We start from the raw sequence: 20186 nt of genomic DNA on the forward strand, positions 1-20186 counted from the left end.
CAATTGCGTCTGTGCTGATATGGTAATGCACAGGAGGCATCACGCCTCCTGCTGCATTTCGTATCCAAGCTGCGTTGTCCAACGCAGCATCGGATGCTTTGCCAATGCATCGGCCGGCTAGTGACCCATGTGGTCAAGCAGTCGGGCGCCGCAGGTGAGATGAAGAAGCCAGGAAAACTCAGCCGACTGAGATCCTGGCTTCTTCCCTGCCCCCCAACGGCGACAACACGCCTCGGTTTCGGGGAATGGAGGGCATCGCCGCCCCTCCCCACCCACAAATGGCAGGAGACTGTCAATTACTGCCAGTCTGCGAGCGGGATCGCATACCCGTTCTGCACATTCACAGCACGGGTCATGCGCCTGCACAGATTTCCAAACATCTGGAATCTGCATTCAGCAGTGCACTGCTGAATCAGGCCCTGTGTGTAGTTTGCATGTTTTGACTGTGCTTGCATGGGCTTCCTTCAGATACTTAGGTTTCCTCTCTATGTCCAAAGACAGGCTAGTAGGCCAATTGGCTTCTGACAAACAGACCCGAGTGTGTACTGTATATGTTTGTGTTTTAGGGAATTTAGAACGTAGTCTCCAGTGGAGCAGGGAGTGATGTTAATATACTGCGTAATATAGCGATACTATACAAATATATGATAAGTAGATAAAATTATGGATTGGCATTAGAACCGTGCAACACAGTAAATGACTGAGTGGTAACTGACACTATGGGCACGATTCTATTCAGCGCGATGTAAATAGCTTCGGGAGTGAGCTACCGGAGCTATTCAATACACCGCGCTGACAAGTCCGACTAATGATTTCTTCTCATCCCTCCGTGGATGAGAGAAGAATTCCGACAAAAGTCCCGGCGCAAGGCTGTTTTCTGTCCTTAGCGCCGGGAAAACAGCCTCGCGCCGGGAAGTTAGGTCGGGGAATGCCCGTTATCGCGCCTAAAAACCCTGTTTAAGGCGCGATAACGAGCCTTCCCCGACCTAATATCGCGATTAATTGAATAGCTCCGGGAGCTATCTCCCGGCGTTATTTACATCGCGCTGAATTGAATCGTGCCCTATGAAAAATTGATAGAAAACTAAACAAATAGCTTCAGCGCTGTTGATGGGCTATTATTATACAACTTAAATATGCAAATTACTCATATAACTCTAGCTGCAGAATCTCTCTAAGAGCTGGTGAAAGGCTCCATAAAATTAGACCAATAGGAAACAACAAAAATGGATTCTGCGCTTATTAATTAAAAATTGTGTGAGATGGCAGAAAGGAATTCAATCAGAAACTCGATCTTGAAAAATAAAAACATTTAATAATAATGTATATTTAATCTTAGTATCACAATTATACATATATTGAAAATTGTAACATACAATAATCTAGCTACAACATGTAATAGCTACTAGATATATATAAGATAAAATTGCAGGACACTAGTCCCTATATGAATTAATGAAATACAAATTTTATGCACCTAACTTGCCAACCAATACCTAATATATGAACAGAAAAACACCAATCCTTAATTATGCATGCAGACTGATGTATTAAATATAAATGCTGGAGATTGTCGGAATAATTAAATGTAGATATAGATAACTTTCTCCTGAGATGATTGGTGCCGCGGCTTAGCTCTAGTCCAGGGGTGGGGAACCTTTTTTCTGCTGAGGGCCATTTTGATATATATATATATATAACATTATTCGCGGGCCTAATGCAGGCCACGCCCCCTTCATGTAAAGTCACACGGGGGCTAGGCCACATTTGCCGGTGATTACACCAATGCCCGGATCATCCTGAGGATGCTTCGGGGAGCTGTAAGGGCAGCGGTGTGACCGTCTGAAGCGTCCTAATAGTGCTCCAGGCGGCACTGCTGCATAGATTTCTGGCTGCAGGGTACCATTCTAGGCACCCTGCTAGGCAGATGAGCAGAAAAAAGCTCAGAGGGCCAGACCAAATGGTTCCGGGGGCCTTATACGGCCTTCGGGCCTGATGTCCCACATCCCTGCTCTAGGCTATCATATATGATCGTATTATTTGAATCAGGTAAATATAAAATCTCTCTCCTGAGAATTAAAGATGCAGTCCAATTGGAAACAACTCATGAAATACCGCTGTATTAAGCGCCTGAGTATTCCATATGCGGCCAGTGTCAAGCTGCCAACAGGGATATAAATCGCACAATAAAGTACGTGCTGCACAGTCACCTGTACTTGCCGTGTATAACCAAACTCCAGTCACCTGGAACACGCTGACACCGGAGTCCCTCTCCAGGGGTATGGTACCTCCGATCCACTCTGAGCCAGCCTCCGTGGTTACCACGCTGTGCTCCAGGATGTGCAGTGTAATGCAAATCTCACCCGTTGGCAGGTGTTCATAGAGATGCGTGCACTGGTTGGTATGAAGGGCTGATTCTCCGTCTCCACTGGATCACAAAAACGTGTATCGGCAATGAGGCAGGTAGATGCAACATCAACTGGGGATCCTCTGATGCATTTCGCTCCTCCTACCACTGTGGGGACTTTCAAAAAGCCCCCACAGTGGTAGGAGGGGAGAAACGCGTAAGTGGTTGCATGTACCTGCCTTATTGCCGATACACATTTTTTTTGTCCAGTGGAGACGGAGAATCAGCCCTTTATACCAACCAGCGCACACATTTCTATGCGCACCTGCCAATGGGTGAGATCTGCATTACACTGCACAGCGTGGTAACCACGGAGGCTGGCTCAGAGTGGAACGGAGATAAAATGCCCTATTTATACCCAGTAGCCGCTTGTTAGGCATTGGTGTTTTGTTTGGTGATAATGTTTTTAAATATTGAGCTGCCAATTTGTGTATCAATATCTTAAAAGTAGAAAAAAATACAATAAATTAAGTTTCATAACTTATCGAATATAATTCAGTGCTATAACAAAAACATTAATTTAGCACTATAGGCACTTTTCCAATTTATGTAATGGATGATTCCGTGTGACGCAAACAGGACATTTACATTCAAGTACGTAAACTGTTTCTATTCGACAATTTTTTTTTTTTCTGGTGCCCAAGTCTTAAATACGTAATTGGTAGAAATTATACACCAGAAAAAAAATCACTACACTAAAACAGTTCCTTCAAAGAGTGCAACTTTGGAATCTTCCCCTCCAGGAGAGTTCCCGGATGGTAGATACAGCTAGGTCGTGCAATTCTTGTATAGTGCTATGAATCGTGGGTAGGTGATGAGAGGATGGTTCCAAAATTATGCACTTCTCTGAGAATCGCATCATCTCGCACCTCATCCCGCCCATTTCACTAGGTAGTAGGCAGGATACGGGAGAGAGACCTTCTCTTACAGGAGTACTTCGGACTTTCTGAAAGTTTGGCTCCCCCACGTTCCAGGAGAGCTGGTAAGTACTGCATGTTCTAACCTTTGCTGGACATGTTGTCATATTTTGAGTTTTTCCAACAGTTAAGTACAATATCTAGTTTCAATAACAAGGAGCCAGACTCTGAGTTGGGAGTAAAGTAAAGAGCAAGTAACTATGCCCCTGGGCAAGCCATGTTGCAATGCAAGCGGTGCAAATACATTTATTATTTTGCATGCCGGGTAAATACTGGCTGCTGTTGCATGTAGCCCACAAATACTGGCCAGCTTTATTTTTATACTGCAATTTAGCTGTGAGTTAGGACAAGCACCTCCCATATCTAGATCTCTCTGCACATTTTGTATCTGCCCCACCTACAGTGTAGCATGGTTTTACCAAGGTGCAAAGTTACTTGTTCTTCATTGCATAACTCTCACCTCAAAATCTGTCCCCAAATGTTTAACGCTGAACATTTTGTTTTTTTATTAACAGATATTGTGTTTTTTGGGGAAAGCCTGCCATCACGCTTCTTTTCTGCACTAAAGGCTGTAAGTTGATAGTCATCTGTATACTGTGGTTATGCATTGTACATTGTATATGATTATTACCAACTAAACTGAATTTGCTGTAGTAAAATTGTTGTGGGTGTTTAGCAGTGCTCTGAAGACTGAAGATACTGAAGCCAGAACTTTTTTTTTACCTTCCATTCGTATAACTCAGGGCTTAATTAAGATAGAATTTAGCCAGGAACTACATACATTTTTTAATTATACTGATATTACAGATCGAACTATGTAACTACAATATACCTCTAAACATAAAAATGTAGCTCTTGAAGGAGTAAATAAACCCTATTTCTCTGCAAAGGCTTATTTAGTATGTTAAACATATGGATACCATGTAATTGTATTTATTATAGGAGATGACTGCCATGCTGCTTACCCTACGTACATAGTATACTGTATGGTCCACAGAATACTAATAAAATCTATCCTATCATGGAAAATGGAGAATAGTTGCATTCATAGCTTAGGGCTAAGAATGTCATTATTTTGTTAGCACCAAAAAAGTCATAGAGAGCATGTAGTGTTTTCATGATAACTAACCGTTTAACTTGTGTGTGCAAAAAATAAGTGTGTCTATATACTCGGATGTTTATATAAATGTGTGTGTGATATGTATGTATGTATGTATGTATGTATGTATGTATGTATGTATATATGTGTGTGTATTTACCAAATGCATTCTCTTCTCATTAGGACTTCCACAAGATTGATCTTCTCATTGTAATGGGGACATCTCTTCAAGTGCAGCCATTTGCGTCCCTTGTTGGCAAGTAAGTATTGAAATATCACTATAAAGTAGTAATGTTGCTTCTCTAATCTATAATGGTTTAAATGTTTTCTACAAAAACACAGTCTTTACTCATTGGTGTCTTAAATTCTGCGCGTTACTTTTTTACATATGTGCAAAGCATATAAACATGTATTTTCCACACTCTTTGTCCTCTTACCTGTGTCTGCATGCATTTTGTGTTTTTGTCGACACTGTTGCTCCATTTCCGTGCATTCATAGTAGTGTACATGGATAATGTCTATTGTTCTATACAGGGGCAGATTGTGTACATACTCACTAGGGCTAAACATGACCACATTAACCAATGTAGTGATATATTTTTCCAATTCATTTCATTGGAGTTCTAAGCTACATGTAGAATCTCTGTTGAAATGAACATAGCTCCTCAGCATTGTTAATTAGATTAGCAGAGATTCATTTATTCTCTATATGTGTACAAACTAGGGAGTCCCAAGGGCTCTGCTTACCACCAGCCAGTCACATTGCAGCTTGTGTTTAAACATTTCAATGAATTAAAAGATTTTGATCCGATGTATTTGAAATTAGGGAGATCTCCAACAGAAACAAATTAATGAACAAAGATGTTTTTTTTATTTAAAAATTGTGTTTTACCATTATACTGAGGTGGCAAAATTCTGTGGGCTCCAGTATTGCTCATTATATCCGATTCCCCAGGACTATAATAGACCCAATTCTTTTCAGCACTTGTTGCCGTGGTTTTGTGGAAACTGTCACAGAATAATTAGCGATGCAACTGGTTGTGGATCTTGGGGGAATGTATGCGTCTCAATATGAATCTAATGCATAGAACTTGCCTCTTCCTTTTAATAGCCCATTTATTTCAGTAGAGGTCTGGAAAATGGTTGCAATAAATAGGCTTTGAAAAGGAATGGGAAAATCACATTTCAGCATGCGTTAGAGACTTATTTGCAAACACATGCAAATGCGACCAAGTTGATGTACAGGATGTGAACTAGCGGTTATATGTGTGATCACATGCAGTTTGTACTTCAATTTTAACAGTCGCAATGCCAGTGTGTAAATGGGCCTTACCTTGTAACTGTACAGTCAGCACTGTCTGCTCTACTCGCCTCCTAAGTGCTGACTGTATTATATTTACATAGATTTACAAGATTTGATACAAATCCGGGGTTCCAGTTAATCTATGCTCTCCTGCCAGCAGTAACTGCTTATAACATTCTCTACTTTTATGTGGATAGTATAATGTGCCATAATTATATTGTGTAATTCTACCTGCCAGGAGACTGCAGAGCAGCTGAAAATCAGGACATAACATCTCCTACAGCCAGGAGCCTGGGTGCTGTACGGCACAGTCAGTAGTTGTGTCTTGTAGTAAAATAAATGCGTTTGGAAACTAGTAAATTCGTAAAATCTATAAAGCACAATGAAAATGATTGTTATCTTTTGGCAGGGTTCCGAGCAAAACCCCACGTCTTCTAATCAACAAGGATAAGACTGGAGAGGTAGGACAGGAATGGAACAGAATTGTTTTTTTTGTTTTTTTTTAACATAACTTTAACCTCCTTTTACTTGACACATCAGGGGGACTCCTTTTTTGGACTCCTTGGTTTGGGAGGCGGGATGGATTTTGACTCTGAAAAAGCCTACAGGTAATAATACAACTTGAACCATTTTAGAATTATACCCCTGAGGAGAATATCAAATATCCACAAATAGAACATCTTTCCTTGTAACAGCCAACAGAGTATGTAACATGACAATACAAGATAAATGCACTGGATTGTGCTGTATGGCTCTGTACATGGCACAGCTTTATGGAGGTTGCATGAATAAGTTGGAGAATGTGCTGTATCAATCAAAGAAGGTGTTCCCTCAGTATGTTTATTTATCAATGTCCTGATGCATGTTGACCTATGCTGAAAAGCTGAAGCACATTTCTGGTTAGAGCGTAAGAGATCTAATTGTTTGTTTGTATTTAGGGATGTAGCCTGGCTTGGAAACTGTGATGATGGTTGCCTTGCATTAGCTGAATTCCTAGGATGGAAGGTATTTACAGAATGTTTTTTATTTTTTGTTGTGTTGTCCTAAATGGGATCAAATACAGATGTGTCCTCCTACATCTAACCTCAATACACCAAGTGGCGCATGATGCCTGGCGAGAGTGAGCCCGCCAGGTCCTGTATGATTCTGCTAGCAACAGGAATCTCTTTTGTGAATTTTATTGCTGAACATGCTTCTTAGTTGCAATATGATGTACTAAGGCACACCAGGAGACTCTGCTGCTTAATTTGATATGCAACACTTGTATATCTGTGTGCAACAGAGTCTGTATATGACGCACAACGGAACTTGGCATGGAAAAAAGTAGTGGCCTCATCGGAGTATTTTACATATAGGTTCAGAGACCTTGTCTAATTACGAAGCCTCTGATGGAAAAAAGTAAACGGAGATAAAGTACCGGCCAATCAGCTCCTAACTGCCATGTCACAGGTTATGTTTGAAAATGACAGGAGCTGGTTGGTTGGTACTTTATCTCCGTTCACTTTATCTCCAACCAAGGCTTCGTAAATAGACCTCTGAGTTGCATATAGATATATAAGTGCTGCAGTAAACAGCAGTTTCCTGGTGCGTCCTGGTCACATCGCACTGCGATTAAGTCGCATATTCGCCAAACAAAGACTCCCGGTGCTATCAGAGAAGCCTGGGACCTGGAGCGCTTAGAAGGGCTGTTTGACTACACATCCCAGCATGCCGTAAAAGCAAAACTGGCAGGGCATGCTGGGATGTGAAGTTCCACAACAGCTGTAAGGCTGTATGTTGAACACCCCTGGCCTAAGCAATGACCTATGGATTGACATAGTTTCAGACACTTGGTGCAAAAGGATTAAGCACTCACCATAGCTGAGCCGTAACAAGTACAGCAATCGGGTAATTCAGTGCATGTAATAGTGTTGTTCCAGCATTGCCTTCCCCTGACTTATGAATAGAAATAGTCATCTGTACATTAGTTTAAAAGCCAAGCTTCCAGTTATATCTGCTTTTTCTTTTACCCAGAGTTATCGTAAAGGCTGCCACAAGATGGCAGGAGAGGTCTGTAGTGGCATTGATTGCTACGTTACATGTAATTTAACAAGTATGGAGCAGCAGTTTTATTTATTACTTAGTTCTTTATATAGTGTACACCTAATCCACAGTATTATACAGACAATATTTCTGCCCCAGTGGAGCTTACAATCCATGTTCCCTACCTCATGTACATACAGTACAATAAGGTTAGTATTTTGTCTTCCAATTAACAGAACAGTATGTTTTAGGATTTGGGGTGGAAACCAGAGTACTCTGAAACCAACGCATTCAGGGAACACATACAAACTCCACACAGGACGTTGGTGGGACTCAAACCCAAGACCATAGTGCTGTAGCCATTACACCAACACTGCTGCTCCCCAATATGACATAACGGAGTAAAAAGCATTTACTAAATAACTTAACTATTTCTTTAATAAAATATTAATCCCGGCAAGATCTCCTTTGTATAAAAAAATGAAAAGTAACACACACCGAGATCTGTTTTATGTTATTAACGTTACTTGTTTTTTTAGTTGTTGAACTTGTATATGTGGGAGCATCATACTGTAATTTCCCATTTCACAAAGTGCCCGATGCTGAATACCAAGCCAATGTCTACTTTAGTATGAGGCTACAACATTACACACACACACACACACACTCACACTCACACTCACTCAGGTCCATAAATATTGGGACATTGACAGAATTTTCAGAGTTTGGCCTCTATTCACCACCACAATGGTTTTGAAGTGAAACAAACAAGATGTGCTTTAACTGCAGACTTTCAGATTTAATTTGAGTGTAATTACATCCCAAATCGGGTGAACGGTGTAGGAGTTACAACAGTTTCAATATGTGCCTCCCACTTTTTAAGGGGCCAAAAGTAATGGGACTATCAACTCAAAAGCTATTTCATGGACAGGTGTGGGCTATTTCCACATTATTTCATTATCAATTAAGCAGGTAAAAGGTCTGGAGTTGATTCTAGGTGTGACATTTGCATTTGGAATCAGTTGCTGTCAACTCTCAATATGAGATCCAAAGAGCTGTCACTATCAGTGAAGCAAGCCATCATTAGGCTGAAAAATCAAAACAAACCCATCAGAGAGATAGCAAAAACATTAGGTGTGGCCAAATCAACTGTTTGGAACATTCTTAAAATGAAAGAACACACCGGAGAGCTCAGCAACACCAAAAGACCCGGAAGACCACGGAAAGCAACTGTGGTGGATGACAAAATAATTATTTCCCTGGTGAAGAAAAACCCCTTCAGAACAGTTGGCCAAATCAAGAACACTCTCCAGGAGGTAGATGTATATGTGTCAAAGTCAACAATCAAGAGAAGACTTCACAAGAGTGAATATAGAGGGTTCACCACAAGATGCAAACCATTGGTGAGCCACAAAAACAGGAAGACCAGATTAGAGTTTGCCAAACAACATCTAAAAAAGCCATTACAGTTCTGGAACAACATCCTATTGACAGATGAGACAAAGATCAACTTGTACCAGAGTGATGGGAAGAGAAGGAAAGGAACTGCTCATGATCCAAAACATACCACCTCATCAGTGAAGCATGGTGCTGGTAGTATCATGGCGTGGGCATGTATGGCTGCCAATGCCCTTGTATTTATTGATGATGTGACTGCTGACAAAAGCAGCAGAATGAATTGTGAAGTGTTTCGGGCAATATTATATGCTCATATTCAGTCAAATGCTTCAGAACTCATTGGACAGCTCTTCATGGTGCAGATGGACAATGACCCGAAGCATACTGCAAAAGCAACCAAAGAGTTTTGTAAGGCTAAAAAGTGGAATGTTATGCAATGGCCAAGTCAATCCCCTGACCTGAATCCGATTGAGCATGCATTTCACTTGATGAAGACAAAACTGAAGGGAAAATGCCCCAAGAACAAGCAGGAACTGAAGACATTTGCAGTAGAGGCCTGGTAGAGCAATCACCAGGGATGAAACCCAGTGTCTGGTGATGTCTATGCGTTCCAGACTTCAGGCTGTAATTGTCTGCAAAGGATTTGCAACAAAGTATTAAAAAGTGAAAGTTAGATTTAGGATTGTTTAGTTTGTCCCATTACTTTTGGCCCCTTAAAAAGTGGGAGGCACATATAGAAACCGTTGTAATTCCTACACCGTTCACCTGATTTGGATGTAATTACCCTCAAATTAAATCTGAAAGTCTGCAGTTAAATCACATCTTGTTTGTTTCATTTCAAAGCCATTGTGGTGGTGAATAGAGGACAAAATACGAAAATTCTGTCAATGTTCCAATATTTATGGACCTGACATACATACATACATACATATATATATATATATATATATATATATATATATATATATACACACACATACACACACACAGTCAGGTCCATAAATATTGGGACATTGACAGAATTTTCATATTTTGGCCTCTATTCACCACCACAATGGCTTTGAAATGAAACAAACAAGATGTGCTTTAACTGCAGACTTTCAGATTTAATTTGAGGATAATTACATACAAATCAGGTGAACGGTGTAGGAATTACAATGGTTTCTATATGTGGCTCCCACTTTTCTACTTCAGGGTCCATAGGGTATCCACAGGATACCTTGGGTGTGACGTCAGTCATCGGGCACCATAGAGTTAAGCTTTCAGCCTCCCAGGATGCACTAGGGTCCCCCTCCTATACCCCGCCCCCGAGCCAAGGCATCTCAGTTTAGTTCGGTGCCCGGCCGGAGTCGGAGGCACCTGTTAGAGGGGGGCCATGAAGAGCCCCTGAAGTTTTCATTTTGCAGCTGTGGCTGCACATCTGGAAGTACAGCATGGACAGTCAGTTTTGCCGTCCATGCTGTCTTCCCTACACCCCCGCCGGTACCGATCCGGGGATGCTGGTAAGCATCTGGGGTCACAGCTAGCGGTGACCCCAGATGTTTAGGACCATGGTCGGACTCAAGGGGGGCAGCAAGGTAAGCAGCGGGGTCCCGCGGTGGGTCCCCGCTGATACATGGTCCAAAAGTCCCCAGGCAGGGGGCTCCCTGGGGACTGGCTGCAGCGTGGAGCCAGGTACTAACCTGCGCTTCCACTACCCCCCTGGGACAGCAGGACCGCGGCAGAGCGGTAGCGCTGCAGCATCCCAGGGGTTAAATGCATGCCAGGGGAGCACGCTTTCCCTGTCTCACAGCCGGCGCCTCCCCCGCTGCACACAGCCCTCTCTGCAACACGCCGACTGGCCCTGTGGCAGCGCTCCTCCCCCAGGCCAGCCTCCTCTCTGCTCCTCGGCGGCCATCTTCAGAACGCATGGTGAACGCTGCTGGAAGTCTGGACGGAGGCATCGTGGTCTGGGTCCCCCCGCATACCTCTCCTCCGCTGTGGTCAGGTCTGTGTATGCAGCTCTGTGTCCTACCAGACTCTGTGTAGTTGATTTCTCAGCGCTGTTAGTGCAGGAATTGATTTTCTTTGCATTGTATGTGACTGTGCTAGCGCTGCTGCCTGTACTTTCCTTTCTGACTGTCAGCCTTATTACTGTCCCTGTTCTTTCTGCTAAAGCCCTTGCGGTGCGGTGCTGCAGGGTGGTCTCTCGCCATTTTAAAAAAATTGGTGAGAGGGGTCACATACTTTCTACCATCATGTCTGAAAGTGACTTTCCTCTCCGGCTGCAGTGTACTAAGTGTAAAGTACCTTTAGCGGAGGGGGAGGGTAGCACGGAGGGCCTATGCCAGCAGTGTTTGTTGTTGGCGCGGCCTCTTACAGTTACAGCACCGGTACAGGAGCCGCCCTGGGCTTGTTTCGCTCAGGCGTTTACAACCTTAGTGGGCCAGTTAGCTCCGCAGCCCGCGTTTACGCAGATGGGTTTGTCCCAGCAATCAGTGGTGTCGTCACCCATGCAGGGTTTCCCAAGACAATTGGTGGTACCACGCAGTCTCCCTATTTCCCCCCTCCCGGTTTCTCAGGAGCCGGCGTGGGTTAACTCTTGTCGGCTGTGTTGCAAGGGGAGTCTGTGATGCGGCCACATAAACGGCCGGTGGCGTCTCTGTCGGCTCCTTATGAGGATGACGAAGGGACGTCTGATGACGGGGAGATTCTGGATCCTTCCGATCAGGAACCTCTCCGTACTAAGGAAGCGGACGCTAGGTCCAAGGTGTATATTCCTGGACTTATTCGGGCAGTCCACACAGCCTTGGTGATTGGGGACGAAGTTCCCCCAGCGGCTAAATCCAAGTACGCCTTTTTTAAGGATGTGAAGGGTGACGCCACAGTCTTTCCTCTTTTGGGTCAGTTGGTGGACCATTTAGAGGAGGCGTGGAAACAGCCTGGCAAGCGATACCAGCCGCAGAGGCGTCTGGCGGTGGCTTATCCGTTCGCGGATAATTATTTTGCAAAGTGGGAATCCCCTCCACAGGTGGATTCTCATGTGACACGTCTTGTCCGTAGTGCCACATTACCAGTGCCATCCATGTCCTCCCTTAAGGATGCTACGCACCGCAAGGTGGAGATCTGCCTGAAGTCCGCTTATTCACTTGCGGGGGGGCAGCGCGGCCGGCTATGGCCATTTGCTGGGTTGCCAGAGCTATGGAGCGCTGGGCGGATACGTTGGAGGTGTCCTTCGATTCCGGCTGAGCATGCGGAGTTGATTGGTAATCTCCGTGATTCGGCCACTTATATCAACGAGGCGGCCTTAGACATTAGTACCCTGGCGTCTCGAATTTCTTCGGCAGCGGTGGCTGCTTGTCGCACCTTGTGGTTGCGATCCTGGAAGGCGGACGCTGATTCCAAAAAGGGTTTGGAGGCGTTGCCCTTTAACGGAGAAGTTCTCTTCGGTCCAGATCTGGACAAGATTGTAGCCACACTGGCGGCAGCTAAATCAGCATGTCTCCCGTCGGCTGCTTTCCCTTCTGGTTCAGGACCATCGTCCTTTCGGTCTTATAGGGCCCAGGGCAGGCCCAAACCACAGTCTTTTCCCCGACAGGCTGGCCCCAAGAAATCGGCCAAGCCCCGGAAGCAGGCCTGGAGTACCAGACGTCCGGCCCCTAAGCCAGATGACGAGCCTGCGGCCTGACGGTCCGGGCCTCCCTTTGGGGGATCCCAAAGTGGGAGGCCGCCTGCTGCAGTTCGCCCAGTGTTGGTCGGTCACTACGACAGACACTTGGGTTCTCGAGGTGGTCTCCCACGGGTATGCCCCCTCCTTCCGGCACAGACCCCCGGCTCGATTTTTCACCACGGGTCTACTATCAGACCGGAACAAGGCCACGGAGCTGCGGAAGGTCTTACACACTATGCTCCAGGCTGGAGTTATAGTGCCTGTTCCATTCTCCCAGAGGGGCCAGGGTTTCTATTCCAATCTGTTTTTGGTGCAGAAACCCAATGGGTCGTATCGTCCGATTTTCAACCTCAAAGCTCTCAACAAGTCTTTGCGGGTGCCGAAGTTTCGGATGGAGACCCTACGGTCCATCATTCTGGCGCTGGAACCTGGGGACTACATGGTGTCATTGGATATACAGGACGCTTACCTGCATGTCCCTATTCTTTTGCGCCATCAACAGTTGCTCAGGTTTGCAATCCGCAGCGACCATTTTCAGTTTCGGGCGTTGCCTTTTGGCCTGGCGACAGCACCGCGTGTGTTCACCAAGGTGATGGCGGTCATGGCGGCTTCTCTGCGGCTGCAGGGAGTCCGCATGTTGCCGTACTTGGACGACCTTCTCTTAGTGGCAGTATCGCCGGAGCTCCTTCTGCGTCACCTGGACCTGACCATTGCCCTACTGCACAGGCACGGCTGGTTGATAAACTGGCAGAAGTCCACTCTAATCCCGTCTCAGCGGATTCTGCACCTCGAAGCCTTATTGGACTCGGGATAGCAAAGGATCTTTGTGACGGGGGGAAAAGATCTCTGCCTTACAGTCGAGGGTGCGCAGTTGCCTGCACAGCCGCCGGGTGTCTCTACACTCGGCAATGAGGTTACTGGGCTCCATGGTGTCGGTGTTCGACATGGTGGAATATGCCCAGTTTCACTCCAGACCTCTGCAGTACCTAATCCTGTCCAAATGGATCGGACTGCCTCAGTCTCTAAAATCCCAGACGATAGTGCTCACCCCGGAGGTTCGCCTGTCCCTTGCCTGGTGGTTGCAGACGACCCATCTCAACAAGGGTCGTCCGTTCTGGGTACTGAATTGGGTCCTGTTGACAACGGACACCAGTCTTCGGGGCTGGGGAGCAGTTTCAGGTCCACACTTGTTCCAGGGCAGGTGGACTCCGACAGAAGCAGAGCTTCCAATAAATATCTTGGAACTCCGAGCGGTCTTCAGTGCTCTCCAGCAGGCGCATCGGGTTCTCCAGGGTCGCCCAGTGCTGGTCCAGTTGGACAACGCTACCACCGTGGCCTACATAAACCGGCAAGGAGGAACCCGAAGTCGGGCAGCTCTCGTAGAGGTGTCTCGGTTCCTGGTATGGGCGGAGAGCAATCTTCCGGCTATATCAGCTGTCTTCATCCCGGGAGTGCTAAATTGGGAGGCAGACTTTCTCAGTCGCCAGGACGTTCATCCGGGGGAATGGTCCCTGCACCCGGACGTTTTTCAACTGCTGGTGGACAAGTGGGGTCTTCCAGAGATCGACCTCATGGCGTCCCGGCACAACAACAAGTTGCCGGTGTACGGGTCTCGCACAAGAGACGAAAAGGCGTCTCTGGTGGATGCTCTGTCCGTCTGGTGGACGTTCCGGTTCGCTTACCTGTTTCCTCCGGTTTCCCTTCTTCCACGGGTAATCCGGAAATTCAAACAGGAAGGAGGGACGCTCCTGTTGATAGCTCCCGCATGGCCCAGAGGGCACTGGTTCTCAGACCTTCAGGGTCTGTCCGTGGACAGTCCTCTGCGGTTGCCGCTACGACCAGACCTTCTGTCGCAGGGTCCTTGTCTTCACCCGGACCTGACTCGGCTGTCTTTGACGGCGTGGCTGTTGAGACAGCCATGTTAAGGTCCAGGGGGTTTTCCAGCTCTGTAGTGCGTACCATGTTAAGAGCTCGGAAACAGTCTAACGCGAGGATATATCATCGTGTGTGGCATACGTTCTTCCAGTGGTGTCGACCGAGAGGTTATGCACCGCGGGAGTTTCGCCTGTCTCAGATACTCTCCTTCCTACAAGCGGAACTAGACCATGGGCTTTGCCTTGCTTCTTTGAAGGTACAGGTTTTGGCCCTGTCTGTCTGGTTTCACCGTAGGATTGCTACAATCCCTGATGTGCGCACCTTTATGCAGGGCGTTCTGCGAATTCAGCCGCCTTTTGTTCCACCTGTTGCGCCTTGGGACTTGACTGTGGTCCTGAGGGCTCTCCAGGGACCGCCGTTTGAACCACTGGGCTCAGTGGATCTTAAATGGCTAACAGCTAAGACTGTTTTCCTTCTGGCCATAGCTTCGGCCAGACGTGTTTCTGATTTAGGGGCTCTTTCTTGTAGACCCCCTTTCTTGATTTTTCATGTGAACAGGGCAGTGTTACGCACTCGTCCTGAATTTCTTCCCAAAGTTGTTTCCCAGTTTCAGGTTAACGAGGAAATAGTTGTTCCGGCTTTTAACACATCTGGCCTTTCAGTGGGTGAGGCCACTTTGGATGTTGTGCGGGCCTTAATGACTTATGTTGACCGCACTTCTTCGTTTAGGAAGTCGGACGCCTTGTTTATCCTCTATGGCTTTCGTAAAAAGGGTTGGCCTGCTTCAAAGCAAACTTTGGCAGCCTGGATCCGTATGGCTATTTCTGAAGCTTATCTTCATGAAGGCCTGCCGGTTCCTTCTTCTGTGAAGGCTCATTCCACTAGGTCTGTGGGTCCTTCGTGGGCAGCTCGACGTGGTGCCTCTGCAGTCCAGATCTGCAAGGCTGCTACGTGGTCCTCTGTCCATACCTTCGTGAGGTATTACAGGTTTGACACCTTCGCCTCTCAGGATGCTTCCTTGGGGCGGCGGATTGTCCTTTCAGCAAAGGAGCGTCCCCACCCTTAAAGGATACTGCTTTGGGACATCCCCAAGGTATCCTGTGGATACCCTATGGACCCTGAAGTAGAAAATATGAGATATGGTAAGAACTTACCTTTGTTATCTCTATTTCTACGAAGTCCATAGGGTTACACAGGACTCCCGCCCTGTCGCACCTGTGCTGCAGATGGGCTTTGCTCTGGTCACCGGTTTTTCCGTCTCCCTCTGGTGAGAATGTGATTCTTGTGTGTATCCAGATCTTTTTTTCTCTCTCTTCCTTCTCCTCCTCCGGCCTATGGCTTGGTACAAAACAGAGATGCCTTGGCTCGTGGGCGGAGTATAGGAGGGGGACCCTAGTGCATCCTGGGAGGCTGAAAGCTTAACTCTATGGTGCCCGATGACTGACGTCACACCCAAGGTATCCTGTGGTACCCTATGGACTTCGTAGAAATTGAGATAACAAAGGTAAGTTCTTACCATATCTCATATTTTTTAGGGGCCAAAAGTAATGGGACTATCAACTCAAAAGCTATTTCATGGACAGGTGTGGGCTATTCCTTCATTATTTCATTATCAATTAAGCAGGTAAAAGGTCTGGAGTGGATTCTAGGTGTGACATTTGCATTTGGAATTAGTTGCTGTTGACTCTCAATATGAGATCCAAAGAGCTGTCACTATCAGTGAAGCAAGCCATCATTAGGCTGAAAAATGAAAACAAACCCATCAGAGAGATAGCAAAAACATTAGGTGTGGCCAAATCAACTGTTTGGAACATTCTTAGAAAGAAAGAACGCTCCGGAGAGCTCAGCAACACCAAAAGACCCGGAAGACCACAGAAAACAACTGTGGTGGATGACAGAAGAATTATTTCCCTGGTGAAGAAAAACCCCTTCACAACAGTTGGCCAAATCAAGAACACTCTTCAGGAGGTAGGTGTATATGTGTCAAAGTCAACAATCAAGAGAAGACTTCACAAGAGTGAATATAGAGGGTTCACCACAAGATGTAAACCATTGGTGAGCCTCAAAAACAGGAAGACCAGATTAGAGATTGCCAAACAACATCTAAAAAAGCCATTACAGTTCTGGAACAACATCCTATTGACAGATGAGACAAAGATCAACTTGTACCAGAGTGATGGAAGAGAAGAGAAGGAAAGAAACTGCTCATGATCCAAAACTACCACCACCTCATCAGTGGCGTGGGCATGTATGGCTGCCAATGGAACTGGTTCCCTTGTATTTATTGATGATGTGACTGCTGACAAAAGCAGCAGAATGAATTCTGAAGTGTTTTGGGCAATATTATATGCTCATATTCAGTCAAATGCTTCAGAACTCATTGGACGGCGCTTCACAGTGCAGATGGACAATGACCCGAAGCATACTGCAAAAGCAACTAAAGAGTTTTTTAAGGCTAAAATGTGGAATGTTATTCAATGGCCAAGTCAATCCCTTAACCTGAATCCGATAGAGCATGCATTTCACTTGATGAAGACAAAACTGATGGGAAAATGCCCCAAGAACAAGCAGGAACTGAAGACATTTGCAGTAGAGGCCTGGCAGAGCATCACCAGGGATGAAACCCAGCGTCTGGTGATGTCTATGCGTTCCAGACTTCAGGCTGTAATTGTCTGCAAAGGATTTGCAACAAAGTATTAAAAAGTGAAAGTTAGATTTAGGATTGTTTAGTTTGTCCCATTACTTTTGGCCCCTTAAAAAGTGGGAGGCACATATAGAAACCGTTGTAATTCCTAGACCGTTCACCTGTTTTGGATGTAATTACCCTCAAATTAAATCTGAAAGTCTGCAGTTAAAGCACATCTTGTTTGTTTTATTTCAAAGCCATTGTGGTGGTGAATAGAAGCCAAAATATGAAAATTCGGTCAATGTCCCAATATTGTCCCAACACCTGACTGTGTATATATTATATATATATATATATATATATATATATTTTTTTTTTTTTTTTTTTTTAAACAAACAAAGCATTTTAGCTCTGAAATAACACTTGGCACTGAATAGGCTGTGGTATTACATATTTCATGTGAATTTCTTGTTTGTTTGTACATTTGCAAACTGAATTTGTGCAACTTCCTGAAAAAAACATTTCCACATTTTACTTCTCATTGTAATTAATGAACAGTGCCCAAGATGCTCGGACAGGCACATCACATTCACCCAGGGAGCACCCTGGCGCCCAGCACGTTCACCCAGGGAGCACCCTGGCGCCCAGCACATTCACCCAGGGAGCACCCTGGCGCCCAGCACATTCACCCAGGGAGCATCCTGGCGCCCAGCACATTCACCCAGGGAGCACCCTGGCGCCCAGCACATTCACCCAGGGAGCACCCTGGCGCCCAGCACATTCACCCAGGGAGCACCCTGGCGCCCAGCGCATTCACCCAGGGAGCACACTGTTGCTCAGCGAATTCACCCAGGGAGCACCCTGGCGCCCAGCGCATTCACCCAGGGAGCACACTGGCGCTCAGCACATTCACCTAGTGGATGCTCCTTCTTTGGTGAGGGTGGTTAAATCAATCTTAGATATTCAGGATGATGAACCCTCCCCTAGTAAGAAGGCTCCGGTGTTTAAACACAAGAAGGTTGTCAAAACTGAGTTTCCTAAATCTGAGCAGCTCACTGAGCTTTATGGAAGAGGCATGGGGTAACTTGGATAAACTGTTTTATGTGCATAAAAGAATAACAGTTGTAACCTTTCCCAGCTTGTGAATGTACTAAGTGGGAGGTACCTCCTACGGTGGATGCTCACGTGACGCACTTGGCCAAAAATGCTATGTTGCCTATTCCGTCAGCATCTTCTCTTAAGGATTTTACAGATAGGAAAATTAAAACATATCTTAAGGCAATATTTTCATCATCAGGATGTTACGGTTACTTGTCCAGCTATGGCTGGAGCCTGGGTAGCCAAATTTGTTGAAGAATGGATGGGGGCATTGGAAGACTCTCTACCATATTCTACCAGAGAAAAGATGAAGTATATCTCCCTCCCACATACGAGAAGCTGTCTCCTATTTGGGAGGAGCGGCAGAAGATGCGGGAATTTTAGCTTCTAGGGCGTCAGTAGTGGCGCTCAGGGTCCTTTGGTTAAGAAAGCTGATACAGGATCATAGAAGGCTCTGGAATCCTTACCTTTTAATGGACGTCCAGCTTTTAAGCCGGACGACAATCCCTCGGCCTGATGGGGCGGGCCTTTTCCTGGGGGATACCAGGGTATGGGGGACTACTTCTTTAGTTTGCGGATTACTGGCATCAAACAGATGCCTGGGTCCGAGAATTGGTCTCTCTCAGGGGTATGCTTTCACTTTCCGGAGGGATCCTCCCTAGAAGTTTTTTTGCACAATTCCTCCATCAGGTGCAATCAAAGTGGCCCTCCAGGAGGCCATTTACTCCCTGCCGCAGGCAGGGGCAATAATACTGGTTCCTGTGTTACAACAAGGAAGGGGTTATTATTCCAATCTGTTTTTGGTTCAGAAACCGATCATCACCCTATTCTAAGTTTAAAAACTCTCTCATCAGGTTTATCCATGTGCCCAAGTCAATTATTTTGTCAATGGAACCTGGGGATTTTATGGTTTCTCTGGACATTCAGGATGCATATCTGCATGTTCCTATTATGCCATCCCACCAACAATTTCTACGGTTTGCTGTCCTACAGCAACATTAACAAATCCAGGCGCTGCCCTTTGGCCTATCAACAGCCCCTCAGGTATTTACGAAGATAATGGCAGTCATGATGGCCTATCTCAGGCATCAGGGAGTCAGAATACTACCATATCTGGATGGCCTTCTGATATTGGAACACACTCCAGTTGTTTTACAACACCATCTTCAGCTGACCATAGCCTGCCTACAAAAGCATGGCTGGATCTTCAATTGGAAGAAGTCCTCTCTTTCTCCAACACAGCAGATGGTACATCTGGGAGCACTTCTGGAGTCAGACACAAAGGGTCTTTCTACCATAGGACAAGATTGAGGCCCTATCATTGAGAGTATGCAAACTGCTAAGGGTATCCATTCTATCAGCGATGCAGGTCCTGGGATCAATGGTATCTACCTTCAACATGGTGGGATATGCTCAGTTTCATTCTAGCCCTCTGCAAAAATTGATTCTCTCCAGGTGAAACGGACAGTATCATCTAATAAAGTCCCAGAGGATTCTTCTCACTCCAGAGGTTCAGCTCTCCCTCCTGTGGTGGCTAAGAAAGGATCATCTGGACAAAGGGCGCCCATTTTGGATTTCGAATTGGGTGCTACTCACCACGGACTCCAGTCTTCGTGGATGGGGAGCAGTGACAGGTCATCACACCTTTCAGGGAAGATGGATAAATCAGGAAAGTCACCTACCAATAAATATTGTGGAACTGCGAGCAGTATACAAAGCACTTATCTTGGCACAGAACCTGCTCCAGGGCAGACCGGTCCAGATCCAGTCCGACAATGCGACTACAGTGGCC

The 20186-nt window shown here is 45.7% G+C and overlaps 1 protein-coding gene across 4 annotated transcripts in view; it reads left to right on the forward strand.

Annotated features, from left to right (window-relative positions):
- Window positions 1–20186, forward strand: part of SIRT2 (sirtuin 2) — a 92915-nt gene that overhangs the window by 51754 nt on the left and 20975 nt on the right. For all 4 annotated transcript variants that reach the window (XM_088444958.1, XM_088444959.1, XM_088444960.1 and 1 more), the window contains exons 11-15: window positions 3840–3895; window positions 4607–4683; window positions 6136–6187; window positions 6267–6334; window positions 6665–6731. In XM_088444958.1, the coding sequence (XP_088301084.1) occupies window positions 3840–3895; window positions 4607–4683; window positions 6136–6187; window positions 6267–6334; window positions 6665–6731 (320 nt within the window). The remainder of the gene's footprint in view (window positions 1–3839; window positions 3896–4606; window positions 4684–6135; window positions 6188–6266; window positions 6335–6664; window positions 6732–20186) is intronic.

Source organism: Taudactylus pleione, unplaced genomic scaffold (assembly GCF_031769625.1).
Source record: "Taudactylus pleione unplaced genomic scaffold, aTauple2 ptg000374l, whole genome shotgun sequence".
Lineage (NCBI taxonomy): Eukaryota > Metazoa > Chordata > Amphibia > Anura > Myobatrachidae > Taudactylus > Taudactylus pleione.